Source organism: Pantherophis guttatus, chromosome 2, assembly GCF_059756535.1.
Source record: "Pantherophis guttatus breed Tessera chromosome 2, ASM5975653v1, whole genome shotgun sequence".
NCBI lineage: Eukaryota > Metazoa > Chordata > Lepidosauria > Squamata > Colubridae > Pantherophis > Pantherophis guttatus.
The window spans coordinates 104,545,862-104,563,668 of record NC_142064.1 but is presented as its reverse complement, the minus strand read 5'-3'; the positions used below and the strand labels follow the sequence as shown (position 1 = coordinate 104,563,668).

The 17,807-nt window shown below is 37.8% G+C and overlaps 1 protein-coding gene across 50 annotated transcripts in view; it reads right to left on the bottom strand.

Moving 5' to 3' along the window:
• ADGRL3 (adhesion G protein-coupled receptor L3) overlaps positions 1-17,807 on the bottom strand; it is a 624,693-nt gene that overhangs the window by 136,662 nt on the left and 470,224 nt on the right. For all 50 annotated transcript variants that reach the window (XR_015732755.1, XR_015732756.1, XR_015732757.1 and 47 more), the window contains one exon: positions 16,392-16,612. Coding sequence is in view for 47 of the 50 variants with exons in the window: in XM_087888346.1 (XP_087744472.1) it covers positions 16,392-16,612 (221 nt within the window). In the remaining 3 variants the exon portion in view is untranslated. The remainder of the gene's footprint in view (positions 1-16,391; positions 16,613-17,807) is intronic.

The following is a 17,807-nucleotide window of genomic DNA, read 5'->3' as shown; positions in this document are numbered from 1 at the left end:
AACTATATTAAGAAACAGCCTCTATTCCCCACTCCAGCCCCATGTACAGAAATGGCTCCAATGGACATCCACCACTTAACTGTAACTTATAGGTAACTATTCCAAGCTGTAGAAAGCCCTAGCCTCTTCTCTGCAAGGAGAAGATGTCTGGAAGATCCAACTCAACATCCCTCCAAAAGAACCCCAGGAAGAATGGAAAAATAATTATACCCTGTTCATGCCAATCAGATCAAACCAGCTTGATAATATTCCTATGTTTCATGGCTACTTTACATTGATGAATTCATTCTTATTTCCTAAATAGAATCACTGTATCCTGTCTTGAATTGAATATATTTGTAGGGTAGTACATTCATCCAGTCATTCATTTTCAGATATATATTCTGTATATAAATTTTTATTTGGGGGAATGTACAATAGATCCAGTCTTTATCTATCTATCTATCCATCTATCCATCTATCCATCTATCCATCTGTCTGTCCGTCCGTCCATCCATCCATCCATCCATCCATCCATCCATCCATCCATCCATATATCATCTATCTTATAAAGAAAAACAAAAATCTGGAGAGGACATGTATCTCAGAGTCTTGGCACTTCTAGGTGTTTTCTTTTGTTCTAGTAACATTTACTTTCTTCTTATCTTCTTTATGGGTCTGATTAAGCCACAGTGTTATTAAATGATATTGGCTAAAACAACAAAGAAAGGGAAGTTGGATGCATCAATGTTTAAGTTTTGTGTAGAAGAGTTACAGTCTACTGAACCAAATGATCTAAGCAATTATTTATTTTTAAAATCATTAGGTTAGGATAGCTTTAAGTGATTCCTATTTCTCAATCTGTCATCTGAAAACCATGAACTGAAGAGTATACTGTCTTGAGATGTTGGCCTTTCTTCAGAATTAGAGGGCATTTACGGTCTTTAGATTCCTGAGTGTTTTGCTTGAGGCATGTTACTTAGAAATATCAAACATTCATAATATTGATATATGCTTTAATAATAAAGAGGATGGTACAAAAATATAGATCTGAACAGAGATAAAAATCATAAGATTTTGAGTTCATTTTATTCAGTTCTGTATTTTGTATTAACTTCTTCACAAAATCCCCACCTTATTTGTATCTTATTGTTGCCATCCTTGCATAAAATCTCTTTGCCTTCTATAATTTTCTTAACTAAATCTGTTGTCTACCCCCTCCAAAGAAAATAAATTCCAATGGTAGATCATAGCTGAATCTTTGACTGAAATGAAACCCAGGATCTTCTTAGCATTGTTGGTTGTTTTGCCCTGTCTACTTAGATCCCAGGGAAACATCTTTATTGTATCTCTTACAATAAACCACTTTACCTACGGTGTTATAATGGAAATATTGGACAACTAGTTTTACATTACTTGCTTTAGGTTAGTCTGGGAAATAAAAAGAATCACCATGGAAGTAGGCAATCGGGAATCAGTTGTCTACTATTGTTAAGAAAATTACATGTAGCGAAGCCTGATTTGGAAGTGCATCTAAACATACAACAGTGTTTAAGCCTACAATGGCTGTGTTTAAGCCTACAAGCCTACAATAAAAAACTTTATTATGATCACAGATCAAAATACAAGAGAGCAATTGAATGGCACATGTAATTTTCAATATGAATAGAAACTTTAGGGTCCGGCATAAGCACAACTATAGTCTACTCAGCTGTAAATTGGAACCTAGACTTGTGGGGAGAGTCCAAGAATTTGGACTGCGATATCTGGGACTTGGTCTACCATAATTTGATAAAGAATTCATGAGGATATCCAGGGATTTTCCTAATTATAAGCAATGCTATACTTTTACAATTATCTTTATTAAAAAAATACAATACTGTAAGTAGATTACTCATGTTTTGCCTACTTTGTATTTGGATATCTACAGTAATAGGAAGCAGTGCTTCAGCTGATTCTGTGAGCATACTAGCTGGCAATCAGATACTTCATTGTTTTAACACATTCCTTGTCAAACCGGGGTTTCTCATTATAGAACCAGGGTGTGTCGGTGTTTGTTTACAAATTGTCACAAATGTGTGCATAGTCTTGTAGCATCATGAGTATTGTGATGCTTTTGATGTGTGGAAATGGAAAAATATTTACTTTTCTCAACCACTTGATATAAAAAGATCTAATTTCTGCATTTAAAGTCGGGAGGGACAAATTCTCCACAAATAACTCCCAAGACAGAAGATGACTATTTATTCATTTTGAAGTTGTCCAAGTAGTGTAATAAGACACCATTGATCAATACAACTTCAAAATTGTTAAGCATAGCCATTTTTAAAAACAGGAAATAAATAATGCCAGAAAGTTATTTCATTTTTTCTTATTAATTCATATGTGCACCCAGCCAGGGATTGTATTGTAATATAGCAAATAAAGCAGATAAAGCAGATATTTATAGATACTAGGTTTTAAAGGATTAGTTAATTAGACTAGATCATATCAAATAGGTTTTATACCTATATTTTTATGCTACTTTAAGTTTACCTACTTATTTATTTACTTACATATGAATAGTTTCTCTCTCTTTTTGTACTAGTTACTGACTGTAAAAATGTTTGTTCAATTTATTCAGTAAGTTCAAATTTAAAGTAAAGGACTATATACAAGAACCTTACCCTAGCATTATAGTCACCTCCTATAGCTGCTAGCATTTCTAGGGAATGGACTCATAAATTTATTGTCAAATTTATGGGCCAGCAGTATCATTCTTGAATGATTCTTGGATACAGGTAGCAGAAAGAATATATAGTTATTAGTAAAAAGGCAGCAGAATCTAAATGTAAATCATGTAATTGCTAAACAGTCTTTATATGGAGCTCTTTAGCATGTGACATTTAGGTGTGATGGAAATAAAAGTAGCACATCTTTGTCTGGCATTTCTCCCACTTTCATTTTGCCTGACGAATATTTATCCATCTGCATTTTGCCTGACAATCAACTTCCTGGACAAAGATGAGCTCAAATTTGAAAATGCATTAACCCAAATGCTCAGTCAGGGGGAGCAATTATGGTACAATTGTTTTATCTGAGCTGCAGGAAAACAAACAGCCCTGGCCTATGGCTCAATGCATCAGGAATTTCATTTCTTGGTTTCAGAAGGTTAAACTTTCTTCCTGCCTTAGGGGTTTCTAGGTTGTTTTTTTCACAACAATATTGATTTTTTTTCCTGGAATGAAACTTTGTCATAAACCCCTGGCACTAGATGGCTTCTTGATCTTCTCAAACTGGTCTTTGATTTCATTTACACATTCGTGCTCAGGATCAGAATTAATGTTCAATGGAGTCTCTTGTTTATGACCATCTTGTTTATGTTTTTATCTAGATTAATTTCACTGGGGAGGGCATCGGGGAGAGTCTACGGGTCAAATGTGAAGCCAATTGCCATATACTCCATGGCACTGATGAGGGACTTGTTTCTTGAATCAATGCTCTTTCTCTCTGCTTTATTAAATCTGTTAGTATATTCTGGAAAGTTTACAGATCTGAATCAAAAACATCTCCAGAACTGAACAGATTATCTTCTGACAGAGGTTTCCTGGTAAATTACTTCTGGTCTGCTCTCAATTAATATAATTACCACTAAGAGCAATTTGCTAGTGGAGCAGACTGCCAAAAGAGCATTTCTTAGCGTTTCCAATTTATGCATGGAATTGATTTACATGAATCAGTCACAAATGAGGTAACAAAACTGTTCACCTTCCATACTTCTACTTGTGTCTGATCTCATGGAGGGATGTTTTCTGTGTATTGTATACATCCTTGAGAGAACTTTTGCTTTATTTGCATAAGATTTTCATTTATTTATATTTGTATTTTTTAATGTCTCCTACACTTGAACATATGACCTTGAAAACTATATGTGCAAGAAAATCAGAGAGTAAAGGCTAGGATGGTGGGATAACCTTGAAAAATAAGGGATCATGCTCTTTGAAATCTCCATAGGCATTCTTTCATTATTAGAAACATTGGGGAGAAAGTGAGGTGTTAAAGCATAATTCCTTTTTTTTTTGAAATGATGAAAAAGGCATCCCCCTCTTTGCTGATGTTTTCCATTGAGTTGGAAACAATGCCTGAATTTCAGATTGATGACTTCTCTTCCTTTCTTTTGTCTATTCAGTATTTTGCCAAAGATTTTTCTTCTGCCATTATATTATTTAGGTCTGTACCTTTCAGACTATTTGTTTGAAAGTTTTTGTGGAAATGAATGAAAACATGTTTAATGCTTCAGTAAGTTGCTCAGAAATGGAGTTCACTGTGACATTAACAGTTCAAACATGGATGTGAAATACATTGGGAGAGTATGGGCATGGTTTCATCTTGGGATGGTATCTGGCATTCTTGTACACACTCTAGATGATTAATATATCCTCTTTTTGTCCTTCCATATTTTTCTGTCACATAAAGAAACAAGGACATCATACTTATTAGGAGACAGAAAACCCTTTAACCCTTCCAATCATTAACCAAGTGTCAATTTCAAGCTGATTTGCCACGAAGGTGAAAGCTTGTCCTATAATTCTTCTGGTTTTTATTTTGCTTTCAATCACTTCAAACATCTCCTGTCTCCAAAGTCAGAGGGTTCAGTCTTACATTTCAGAGAGGGGAAGACAAAGGAAGGGCATGCAATTTTGTAATTGACACATGATTGACACGAGAGTTGATGAATCAGTTTGTAGATCTCAAAACGAATCTTCTTAAATTCTTTTCCTGACCATCACTGTGGAACCAATCTTCTTTTTGCTGTTGAATTCAGATTCTTGATTGTTTTGCTCTTGTTTATTGCAGTTTAATGTTTGCTTGAAATAAGTCTTTCTTTAGCCAGTATTGCAAGCTTGACCTTTAAGTTTTTGCTGCTTCCATATCTGATGGAACTGAGTCTGGCAAAAGTACATGTTTGCTGCAAAATGGTTTTTATTCCTGATTTGTGCTCAAGATCGTATAATAGATCTTGATGATTACCTGTGTCCAAATATTACTTCACTCAACTCCTCATTTCAGTACAGGATCTTAATTGTCACCTTGGAATAAGCACCCTACTACAGAGTACTCTTTCTTCAATGATTTTGTAAGAAGGAAGGTTTCGATCAATTTGTCCTTCAGAAACACTGTTTCCTTTTTTTTTAAAAAAAAGTACATACATTTCCTGCATAACTTTGCATAAAAATTACTATACTTTAATTTATATACATAGGAACAAATTTAGACTGACTTTCACAGTTACAGTTTTACAAAAAACGGAGCCATCACTTCATTGTACAGTACTGGTTGTTCCTAGACTGAAACTCGGCATTGCTACTTAGAGCTAGGAGAAAAAACTTCTCTCAGACAATCGTACTGGATTATCAATACCATTACTTATATCAATACAATACCAGTGTTATACCAGTACTATACAAGTCCAGTATTGTAATAGTACTGGACTTTCAAACCAATGTTTAAATTAGTACAAAGCAACTGATTGGTTGGATTTGTATCAAACAAGACTAGGCTATAGTGGGTTAGGACTGTTTACAATCTGGTAAGATTTTTTTGCTCCCACTTTACACTCATCATCAACTGGAGTAAATTGCTGCTTCTGAACATTTATTTATTTATTTAATTTATTTATTTAATATAATTTGTATGCCGCTCTATCTCCGTAGGACTCAGGGCGGCTCACAACAAATAAAAACAAACCCAATAAAACGTAAAATACATAAATATGCATACATAAAATACATAAATGTATAAATATATAATTTAAAAATATATTAAACCCATTAAAATAATCAAAAAACCCCTCAGTCCAGGTTGGGCGATGTGAACAGCCATGTTTTTAATTCGCGGCGGAAGGTGTGACGGTCAGGAGCCAACTAAAGCCCCAGGGGGAGTTGATTCCAAAGAGTGGGCGCGCCCACAGAGAAAGCTCTACCCCTGGGGGCCACCAGCCAACACTGTCTAGCCGACGGCACCCGGAGAAGGCCCTCCCTGTGAGAATGCACGGGGTGATGGGAAGCCGTTGCTGGCTGCAGATGGTCTGACAAGTATCCTGGGCCTAAGCCATGTAGGCTTTATAAGTCATTACCAGCACCTTGAATCTCACCGAGGGCAACCGGTAACCAATGCAAGTCGCGCAGGAGAGGTGTAACATGGGAGTATCGGGACCCTCCCATCACAACCTGCGCAGCCGCATTCTGCACCAGCTGAAGCCTCCGAGTGGTCCTCAAAGGCAGCCCCAGGTAGAGAGCATTACAGTAGTCAAGACGGGAGGTGACTAGCACATGAGTAACTGTGCATAGAGCATCTCAGTCCAAATGGGGTGCAACTGACGCACCAGACGAATCTGGGCATACACCCCCCTTCTCACGGTTGTTATATGATCATCTAAACTCAACCGTGAATCCAGGAGGACACCCAAGTTGCGTGCCCTGTCTACAGGGGGTAAAACTTCACCCCCTATAGCCAACGATGGAAACTCTCCTTTGGATCAAGATGCCGGTACCCACAGCCAGTCAGTCTTGGCAGGGTTAAGCTGAAGCCTGTTCCTCCCCATCCAGATCTGTACCGCTTCCAGGCACCGGGACATCACGTCGAGGGCATCACTGGGCTGGTTCGGGGTGGATATAAAAAGCTGGGTATCATCAGCATACTGATGGTACCTCACCCCGAAACCACGGATGATCTCCCCCAGCGGTTTCATATAAATGTTGAACAGAAGGGGCAAGAGAACCGACCTCTGAGGCACCCCACAAGTGAGGGGCCTCATGGTCGATCTCTGCCCCCCTGCCAACACCGCTTGCATCTGACCCGAGAGGTAAGAGGAGAACCACTGTAAAATGGTGCCTCCCACTCCCAACCCCTTGATGTGCCGCAGCAAGATACCATGGTCAATGGTATCAAAAGCCGCCAAAAGATCTAATTGGACCAGAACAGAGGAATAACCTCTGTCCTGAGCCCTCCAGAGATTATCCACCAGCAAGACCAATGCCGTTTCCGTGCTGTATCTGGGCCTGAAACCCGACTGGTATGGATCAAGGTACTCCACTTTATCCATGGCCATCAGGAGCTGATGTCCCACCACGCTCTCAACAACCTTCGCAAGAAAGCGAAGGTTGGAGACTGGACGGAAATTACTCAAAACAGCTGGATCCAAGGCAGGTTTCTTGAGGAGAGGCCTCACCACCGCCTCCTTCAAGGCAGCAGGAAAGCTTCCCTCCTCCAAGGAAGCAGTTATCACCGCCTGGATCCAGCCGCGTGTCCCCTCCCAAGCTGAATAAACCAGCCAGGAGTGGCACTGGTCCAATACACATGTGGTCGCACTCAACTTCCCCATGATCCTGTCCACTTCCTCTGGGGAAACAGGATCGAACTCTTCCCAAAGAACAAGACCCGCTGCCTCCTCCCTGTCTGACTCTTTCCAGTCAGAGTCCAAGCCATCCCGAATCTGAGCGATCTTGTCCAGCAGATGCTGGCTAAACTCTTCGGCTCGCCCTCGCAAAGGGTCTTCCCTCACCCTCTGATTCAAGAGGGAGCAGGACACCCTAAACAGGGCAGCCAGGCGATTGTCTGCAGATGCGATGATGTCAGAGAAATAGCGACACTTCATCGTCGCCAACTCCACCAGGTAGGGCCGTGTGAATGACCTTAACTGTGATCGGTCAGATTCGGAATGACTGGCTCTCCAACAGCTCTCTAGGCCTCTCCTACATCGCTTCATCCCCAGAGCTCCTCGGTAAACCAAGGGGCTAGCTGGGATCGGTGTCATGTCAGAGGCTGCAAAGGAATGACCTGGTCGAGGACTCTGGCAGCAGCCTCATCCCAGGCATCCACCAGGGCCGCGACTGGGGCGTGGGAGAGAGAGAGAGGCATCATCCCAAACTCCATCTGGAACCTCTCCGGGTCCATCAGGCGCCTGGTGCGGAACCAGGTGGTCGGTCCTGCCTCCCAGCAAGGAAGGGTGGCGTACTGGAAGCCCAGCCGAAGGAGAAAGTGATTGGTCCATGACAGGGGATAAATAGCAGATAATCCCCCACCGAGCTCCACCTGCCACTGCTCCGAGACAAAAACAAGATCGGGCGTATAGCCCCCCTCATGTGTCGGGCCCTGAATAATCTGAGTCAGGACCATGGCTGCCATAGAAGCCATGAACTCCTGAGCCACCCCCAACGCCCCACCCAGGGATGGCAGATTGAAGTACCCCAGCACAATAAGTCTGGGAAACTCCACCACCAGCCCCGATAGGGCGTCAAGTAGTCCAGGCAGGGCTGTTGCTACGCAGCTGGGAGACAGGTATGCAATCAACAAGCCCAACTACCCATGCGGGCTACACTTCATGAGGAGAGTCTTACACCCGTCTATTTTAGGAGCAGTGACCTCCTGCGGACTAGGGGTCTCCCAAATAACAACCGCCACCCCCCTCCCCTACCCTGGGCCCTTGGCTGATGCAGCACCTGGAAACCTGGTGAGCAAAGTTCTGTCAAAGGGACACCTCCCTCCAGGCCCAACCAGGTTTCTGTGATGCAAGCCAGGTCTGTGTTTTCCTCCTCAATCAAATCCCGAATGAGGGGAGCTTTGTTGACCACAGACCTGGCATTAAAATAGACCAACCTGAGCCCAGTGCCCCTCTCTCTCAAATCCCCAGTAGGTCGGATGGAACCAAGAGGGTCGGAGCATGTCACCGCTTGAAGATAGCGAGGGTGAGCTCCCAGATTTTGATATGGCCCTCGGTTCATCCATCTGCTGCTATTCCCCATCGCAACCGGGATCAATGCTCCCACCCTCTCCCTCTGGGTGGCCGGCGATCCCAACCCTGCTCCAACCCCACTGCCAGCCATCCATGGCCTGGACTGCCATTGGTCCGGAGGTGCCCCCCAGACACCTGCTGGGTATCATAACCCTCCCCCCTCCCCAACCCCCTTAAAAACTTAGCTAAAAAACTATACAAAACCCCTTTCTTAGGGCCCCTAAGGCCCATATGCCACCTCTTGGGATCCCAGGACCCGTCATGAAGGTAGATCTTCGCCAGGCCTGCAGGCCATTCCCAGGAATGGGGGGAATTCCTGAGAGCAACCAAATTCACGCTCACATATTTCAAAACCATGCCCGGTCATAGAGATGGGTACGCCCATGGAGAATGGGGCATGTTAAGTCTTGTCCAGCAGTTCTTCCCCCTTCTTTCCCAGAGTTGTTTTTTTCCATCTATATCAACTAGTTACTAGTTGTCCTGCTAGCAGTTAGCCATTTATTAGTCAATGGAATTGAGATAACTAGGAAGAATGACATTTTTAGGTGCAGAACAGAGTAATTCATGAGGGGTATTTGGTACAATAACAAAGAATGAATTATCTGAAGGGCTTTCTGAAAAAGTTATCTTTATAGATGGGATATGCTTAAAAAAAAGTAAAAAAACAACAACTGAAACATTCTGCACACCTGTCTTTCATCAAGCCAAAACTAAATTTGCTATAAAATCTTTGAAAATTTCTATAATAACTAGGAATGCTATAAAACATTTGAACTATAAAGATTTCTGTGATATTTCTGTCACAGAGGAAGAATAAATGAAATATATTAAATAGCAAGCCAACCTAGGGTAAATGTTTATAGAAAGCTGAGATTTCCTTCAAATCACAGCAAAAATAACAAAATGGCTTTAAAACAAAATCTCTTGCTAACATTCTTGACATAGAAAACCAGCATGTGATAAAAAAATAAATGTGTACAAATCAAAATCTTTAGCAATGATAAAAAAACAAACTAACTAAAACAAAACCTATGAGTGGCAACATTTTGCCAATCTTGTTAGAGAATACTATGTATGAAGCCTAATGTGTTGCATTAAGAGCAAGTAATAATTTTGCTCAATTTGAATAATTTTACCTAAATTTGCATTTTTAAAATAAATATGAAAAAAATGAGATTATAGCACTCAAACCAGGTTACTTAGTTCTTGTTTTGGTTTTAATGATTTTTATTGTTAATGAAATAAATAAATAAATAAATAAATAAATAAATAAATAAATAAGATGGAACAAAAAGAAACAACCGCTAAGCATGAATAAAAAGTATTGTGGGAAAACTTTTTAGTAACATATTCTTCCCTTCACTTTCATTTGTATCCCAAATGACTAACCATAATTTAGGTACTTACACTTTACACTGAACATTATACTGAACATTAAAACATTCTGTTTAAGTATTTTCATCTGTTATTTTTAATTGATCTCATATTTTTTTTTAAGAAATCATATTCCAAATGTTTAAATTTGCCCTGAGGTGTAGTATGTGTTATTTAAGGGAACCATTCCTGCATAAATTTAGTTAAGCTCTTATTACAAATTGCCCTTATTGCATATTTTGGTCTCCCAATCTGATAATGTTGGCAGATTGTTCCTGTTTTTGTGCCAACTTTGTTCTTACAGCTGTCAACATATATCTTAGTAAACTGTGATACTTTTCATTTATGTTTTCTGGATTTATTCCTAATAAAAATACTTGTAGTTTTAGTTGAAATGTTACTTTTAGGATTTTCTGAATATTATGATTTCTTTCCAGCACTTTTGAAATTTCTTTTACACAATCACCACTTTCTTTAACCTTTATTATGGAGTTTTCAATGTTTGTCATTAAACAATCTGTCTAATTTATTGTTGGCAGAATTATTTACCATCTGTAAAACACTGTATGCCATTTCCCCCTCAAATTATAGCTTTGCGTAAATTTTTATGGAATCTTCCATAACCCTTCCTGTTTTTCTTTTTTAAAAATATTTTTTATTGACAGTTTTACAAAGAACATCAAAACTAAAACAAACTAATAAAGAGTAAAAACAGTAATGAAAGAAAAGAAGAAAGAAAAAAAGCAAGCACGGGAAGGAGGAATAAGAAATAGAAAGAAGCTTCTGGTTTCTTTGCAGTATACTGTATATGTATGATTTCAAATTCATCTCTTACTCTGTAATTATAAAAGAAAGATCACACTTGTATTGTCCATTTCCTTCTAATCATCAAAACCACAATTAAGTGCAACTTTTCTGTTTTATGCAAAAAGTCTACAAAGGGTTTCCAGTTAGCCATAAATATAGATACCGGTATTTTTTTTTTTTTTTTTAAATCAGAAGTTAATTTAGCCAGCTCCCCAAGTTCCATCATCCTTACCAACCATTCCTCCATTGTGAACTCTCCCTGTTTTTCTTTTGTGAGCAGTTCTTTCAGGTTTTGCATTCATTGTATCATTTTTATTTGTTCTATGTCATATTTCAATAACAGTTTAAAATATATATACTAGTCGTTGATCTTATTTTTTTAAATAAATGTTTCAAATTCTGTCATCTTTCTCCTTTCTTGAGGTCACTTTTTATTCTCCTAGCAATTTGTAAACCATGGTAAATTCCTACCTTCATAGAACAATTCTTGCTTGTCTTTAAACTATTTTCTGCATGTACTGTAGATGCACCATAGTGGCACATGTGATCAAATATTTCTTACTGTAGTTGTCCTTGAAGTAAATAAAAATAACAGTAAAGATGCTGGACTTAATTTTGTTTTTAGAAATTTCCATATTTTTAAAAATCAAACTTTAAATTTTTTTTTTTACCCTCAACAAACCAGCTTCTTCTGCAATTAATATTCTACTATTTGGAGAGTTTATCTATTCTGTTATCAATCATAAACAACTTGCACGAGTATGTAAAATTTAAAATCAGGAAATGCTAGTCTATCTCTTTCTTCTGAATCTTGCAAAAGATTTGTTAATTATTATTACAGCTTCCTATTAACTGAATTTGGAATATGTGCCATTTGAAATAAAAAGTTCACATTAGGCAATATATTCATTTTTACTATAAGTCCTAGCCAAGAAAAAATTAAGATCTTTCATGTTCTAGATATCTTTTTTCTTTCCATAAATTCTTACAATTGTTCAGAAATACAGTATGCCTTTATTGCATCCTGCATATAAAATCCCCAAATTTCACTGTGTTTTTGTTGTTGTTTATTATCAGTCAGACTCTTTTATCCCAAAGTCTTCTTGTTCTGGTGTTAAATACCTTGTTATTATTTTTGTTTTCTTTTCATTGATTTAGTATTCAGAGAATTCAGTGATGTTCATCAACTGTATTACAGTGCTCTGTGGGTTTATAATGGGTAATACTATATCATCTGCAAAGCATTTCAATTTGTATTCCTCTCTGAATTTTAATCCCAGATATTTGTTTGTTGAATCCTTGGTGCTCTAATTGCTTGCTTGCAGATGTTTCAATACCCAACTGGGTTTGCTCCCTGTTTGTATACAGTAGTTTGCCCTGCCGGTGTTAGTGGGGGTGTAGTTTTCGCCCTGGTAGTTTCTTGATTAGGGTTTGCTTTTCTGCTTGACTGTTTGCTTGATGTTAATCCCTGCTTATCTGGGTGTTGTCTGCTGGAGAGAATGTCTTCTGTTTTTCTTTCTTTCTTAGCTTTTCTATTGTCTCATTTCAATGATGTGTAAATAAAGTTTATTTAATTTTTAAAATTTATATAGCCAGTGGCCATCCATCTCACAAAACAAGTGACTATGTTAGCTGATTTGTTTGATAGCGAAGCTTCCAGGAATTCCTTAGCATTTTGGGATTTAACTTGGCCTAGGATGCTTACAGTCTCCTAGTTGAGTGTTCCTATCCATGTGTTGTGAGATCAAGCAGTTTTCTTTGTGTCTTCTGGCTGGCTGTTAGTATTCATGGATGCGCTCTGCCAGTCTTCTGTCTCCTACCTAATGGCTGTTACAATCCTTACAGTGTATGTTATAGATGATTCCCATTTTTTTCTTATTGGAGTACTGGGTCTTTTGATTTACTTAGGATGTTCTGGAGAGATTCAGTTGCTTTGTGTGTTATGATGATGCCTTGTGGTTGAAATAGTGTATTGGTTTGTCTCTGAGATATTTTTGATGTGTAGTGTTATCCTTTTCATGGCTTGTATTAGGCACTTCTTGATAAAGTTCTGTGGGTATCTGTTTTGCTGGAAAATGTTGTATAGCACATGTTTTCTTTTTTCTGGTGTTCTGGGTTACTGCATGCATTTATAGGTCTGAATAATATTCCTACACAGCTCCTCTTGTGGGAAGTTGGATTGCTACTTTGGTAATGGAGCACTTGGTTACTGTAGGTTTTTGATACATTTGTAATTGTAGCTGTCTTTACTGATGAGGATATCCAGGAAGAATAGTGTATTATTATTTTCTTCTTTCCTTATACATTTGAAGATGTTGACTGTTTCATGTGTCTTCTCTAGTTGTTCCTTTCTTTGTCTTTTTGAATCTTGTCTACTTAAATTTATAAACAATTCTAAATAATAAGGAAAAAAGTATAATTCTTGCTTAGTGCCTTTGCTTTTTAGGAAACTTGGGAAGAGTATTCCAATGGTTATGTTTGCTGTTTGCAAACCTTTTCCATCCAAGTCTTAAAATCTTCTCTTGCATTCATTTAACTTAAAACAGCTAATAAAAAAGAGCACTGCAACTTGTCAAAAGCATTTTTTTGCATCTAAAAATACTATTGTCATTTTCTTTTTTTACTATTGATGTGCTTAACAATTTATTATAGAGCTGCTGCTGTCCATCATTTTTCTCTCAGGAATATAACTTGTTTGGTTCATATGTTATTATTTCTAAAATATAATTCTTCAAATGTTCAGCTACTATTGTGGAAAATAGCCTGTAATCAATATTCAGTAAAGATCTTAACTGTTAAACATGTGAGTTGTTTAACTCAACCATGTTTGCAGTGCTGAATTAAGATTGTTTGCTGACTTTTTGAGTAATATATGTTTTATCTTGAACCACAATATGGCTGATAGGCATAGGATGGTTATGTTTCTATTGAATTTAGAAGGTGTTTTTATTTGGTTCATTTATTTTCTTGTATGCAATTTTTAATTTAATATTGATGATCCTTGCTTAATGAACACTTTTTCAGCAACTGACTTACAATGGCACTGAATGCAGTCACTTAATCGCCATTTGTGACATTTGCCAGCTTCTGTCAAGCAAATGACATGTGACATCCTTGGTTAACAATGTGTGATGATTTGCTTAATGACAGCAACTGAACATGCCAGAATTTCCATCATTGTGAGACTATCTATAGGGTAAAAACAACCCCAAAATGTATTCTGAATTTTGAGTTCTTTTGAAAAATACAATTTTTCTCACAAGTATGATAAAAAAATCTTGAGGCTAAAAAAAAAAAAGAATGTAGGAAAAACGAAACTGAATTGTCTGTATTGGGTTTTTTTCCATTTATTTTCATTGCAAAACTTGCTCACTACTATCTGACAGGCCAAAAATGTGGCAGCAGCTCTAAATCATATTCAAGTAAAGTTTTTTCTTATGAAATACCCTAAAAACCATATTGGTTTCTGCCTAAATGGATAAATAATCTCTCACTTTTCAAAGTAATGACATATACTAATAATGATTTAAGAACCTTTGATGCTTAAAACAGGAATGATAGCAAGAAATTGGATAGATATTTTGTTTATCACTGAGCACTGTCATAAGTCATAAATATGTGTACACATAGAACCTGTGAAGGTCTATTTAATCTAGTTATTAATCCAAAATTTCATGCTCTGATCTTTCATCCATGTTCTCTTTGTGCTTGTGAAGCTTGCGAATGTGATGTGGTGAGAAGAATGTGTTAAAGAGGCTGAGAAGAAGTAAAGTATGAGAAGACAGTTTCTAAGAGCAACCAAAACATTGCAGATGCTGTGCATGACCACTAGTTTCTAGACATTCAATACTTTCTAAAAGTGAACTGGTTCCTAAACTCCCAAGTTCCTAAGACAAGCAAGACAAGCAATGAAAGTAACAGGGCCTGCATGAAACAAGGGCTCTACATGACTGAAGGTGGGATGTTCCATTGGGCAGACTCTTGATGGCTAGAGACCAAGAGTTTATAAAGCATTTTAGCAGAAGGGGGGGGGGGGGTGGCAACCTGTCCACATTATCTACCTTGTCTAGACCCTGAAATTTCCTCTTCTCCAGTTCAATAATGTTTCAATATATTCCATCTCTGCTAATATGATACCGAAATATGTCTATTTTTGAAAGTTACATAAATAGTGATTTAACTAAATTCTCAAATTTCTTATATAGAGTTTACACATGTTAAAATCAGAGCCATGCCACAGTTTTCTAGCTCACAAAGTCCCTATATCAGCCTAGTTTTGCTTGATTTACCACCACAGGAACAGACTAAATACCTCAGAGTACAAATGAGGTTAATGTGACTGGTTCTCAACAAAACCCACAACCCCATTTCACAGACAAAATTGGCGAGGTACAAATAAACACCTGAAAGGACACCAGAGGGGGTCAGATGTAAATCTGGATGAGCCAGAAATATTGCAATTCTCAAGTTTAAGCAAGGGACCCAGAAATATCTATGACCCAAGGTATCAGTCAAGAGTGTAACCAGTCTTCTGCTCCTTTGTAAAGAAAGGCCTTTTGAGGCTTTTCTGTGTACTTAAGATAAATGATGAACAGTCTACTGACAAATAACATACAAAATGCCTGGCCAAAGAAGAGGTTTAAAAAAACAAAGATATTCTGTAATAGGAAAGGACTGCTTATCATCAGAAATATTTAAGAAATTCAGATTTTTGGTGTCCATGTGATGAGCATACCCTGATGGTTTTATACGGTAATGTATCTAGAGATCTACCATATTTTAAAGATATCCTGCCAATACATGCAGATAAAACCATTCATTAATAAATTCATGCTGCCAAAGGTAGGCTGGAGACTAAGATTCAGTACTGTTGTGCCCATTCTAAAGAGGAGGCAAAATGAGGTCTAGCCACCCCTTGAAGAGCAGTCCAATGTTAGTTCTGGAGACAACAGTTCTCAGTATATGGATGTGACACTTCTTCAGCACTCAATGTCATTTTATTGCTTTCAACACACAGAATACAATTTCTGTCCCATTTAACACATTAGTGGGCATTGTGGAATATAATTCACAGCTGTCAAAATGTTCTAATAAATGTCTAATTATGAGTGATAAAATTTGTTATCAATTATTCACCATGTTTTGGAAATTGGCTCAAAGCTCTGTTGATTAAAAAAGTAAAACTAGTGTAGAGATTGAACTGCACTGCTCCCTTGGCACAATTTTTACTTAGTTTCATGTTTTGATATTTGTAGGTTCCATACTCTCTTAATCTTGGGCACATTTTGATTCTTCTAAAATGGAAAATGGTTTTTCCACACAGTCTATAAACTTACCTTTACTAAAATGCCTTTTGTGTCTATTTATTTATGGTTGTCTCTGTTCAGTGCATATTTCCTGCTACTAGTTTTTCAGATTCCCCTCCCAAACCACAAATGGGACACAAAATGAAACTCACACTTTTCCAGTGCCATAACTTTTGTAGTCTACTACTGCCGAAACAGCTACAATTACAGCAGGCATGCCATAGCCAACCAAATAGAAGTATTTTCTACGTGAATGTTCGCTCTCGAAGACTTCCACCAACATTATGTAGAGCTGTACTCCTTCCAAAAACATCCAAGTGAAAGCAGAGAGGAAGAAGAAATGCAGGAGAGCGGCAAACACAGCACAGGCTATCTGGGAGAACAAAAAAGACAAAGTAGAACAGTAGTTATGTGTGTATGTTGATTAAGGGTGGGTGCAAATTATGCAGATAGATGAGCCTTCTGCTGTTTACATATTAAACTTGAAGTATAAACATATGAATGGATCTTGTGATTTACTTAGCCTTTTTTTTCAGGATTCAACTATTTAATTATTGTTGTAAAGAAAAATGCCAACATACCATTATGATGTTTTACACATGTGTATTTGATACAGTATCAGACTAAACTACTTGGTTTGTTTAGATGCAAATGCCAACTCACATATTTACATGTGTTCAGTTGGCTTTTGGAATGAGTAATCTTTTTAAAATTATAATGCACATTGGAAAGCCATGCATTCTGCTTTCAACAATTTCTAAAGTAGAAAAAGGTTGCTGAACAACCACCACACAACTTTTCAATTTTTTTCCCAGAAAATCAGTACGTTGGTTGATATACCTGTCTCCAAGCATATGGATATGCATTGCAATTTCTAAGGGTCTTAATATACAGAGAATGAACAAGTTTGCAAATAAAGAATGGCGAGAAATCCTATAAATGCAGTAAAGCAGGCTTTGCTATATATTAAAAGTTAACTATTTGCGAGAAAAGAAGTAGACAAGCTTCTCCTATATTCTCACCTTTGAATTAAAGACCTCAAGACACATATTGAAAGAGTTTGGGGAGACGGTATACATTATCTACTTTATTACTACCACCATTTGACTCAAAGATGCCTCATATAAAATTTAGTTTCCTGGGAAACCTCCACCTTCTTTTTTGGTGTGTTCAAGTAAGTGTCGACACCTGACGATTGTCTAGACAAGTCCCTGAAAGTTTGTTGTAAGATTTCAGAAGTGGTTTGTCCTTGCCTGCTCCCTAGGGCTGAGCCTGGGCCAAGGTTCCCCCAGCTGGCTTCGTGCCTAAGGGGGGATTGAAATTCATAGTCTCATGATTTCTAGCCTGATGCCTTAATCTCCACACCAAACTCTCTCTCTCTCTCAGGGGAAATAGGGACCAGATTATGCTACATCATAATAAAAACAAGTTTTGTTTTCAAACAGTACTTTACCAATAATAAATCCTTCCAAATGTTGCCAAGAAAACTGCAGGGGCTTGTGTCTAGGCACAGTTGCCAGGAGTCAACACTGATATGAAGACACACACACAAAATACTAAATGAAGTA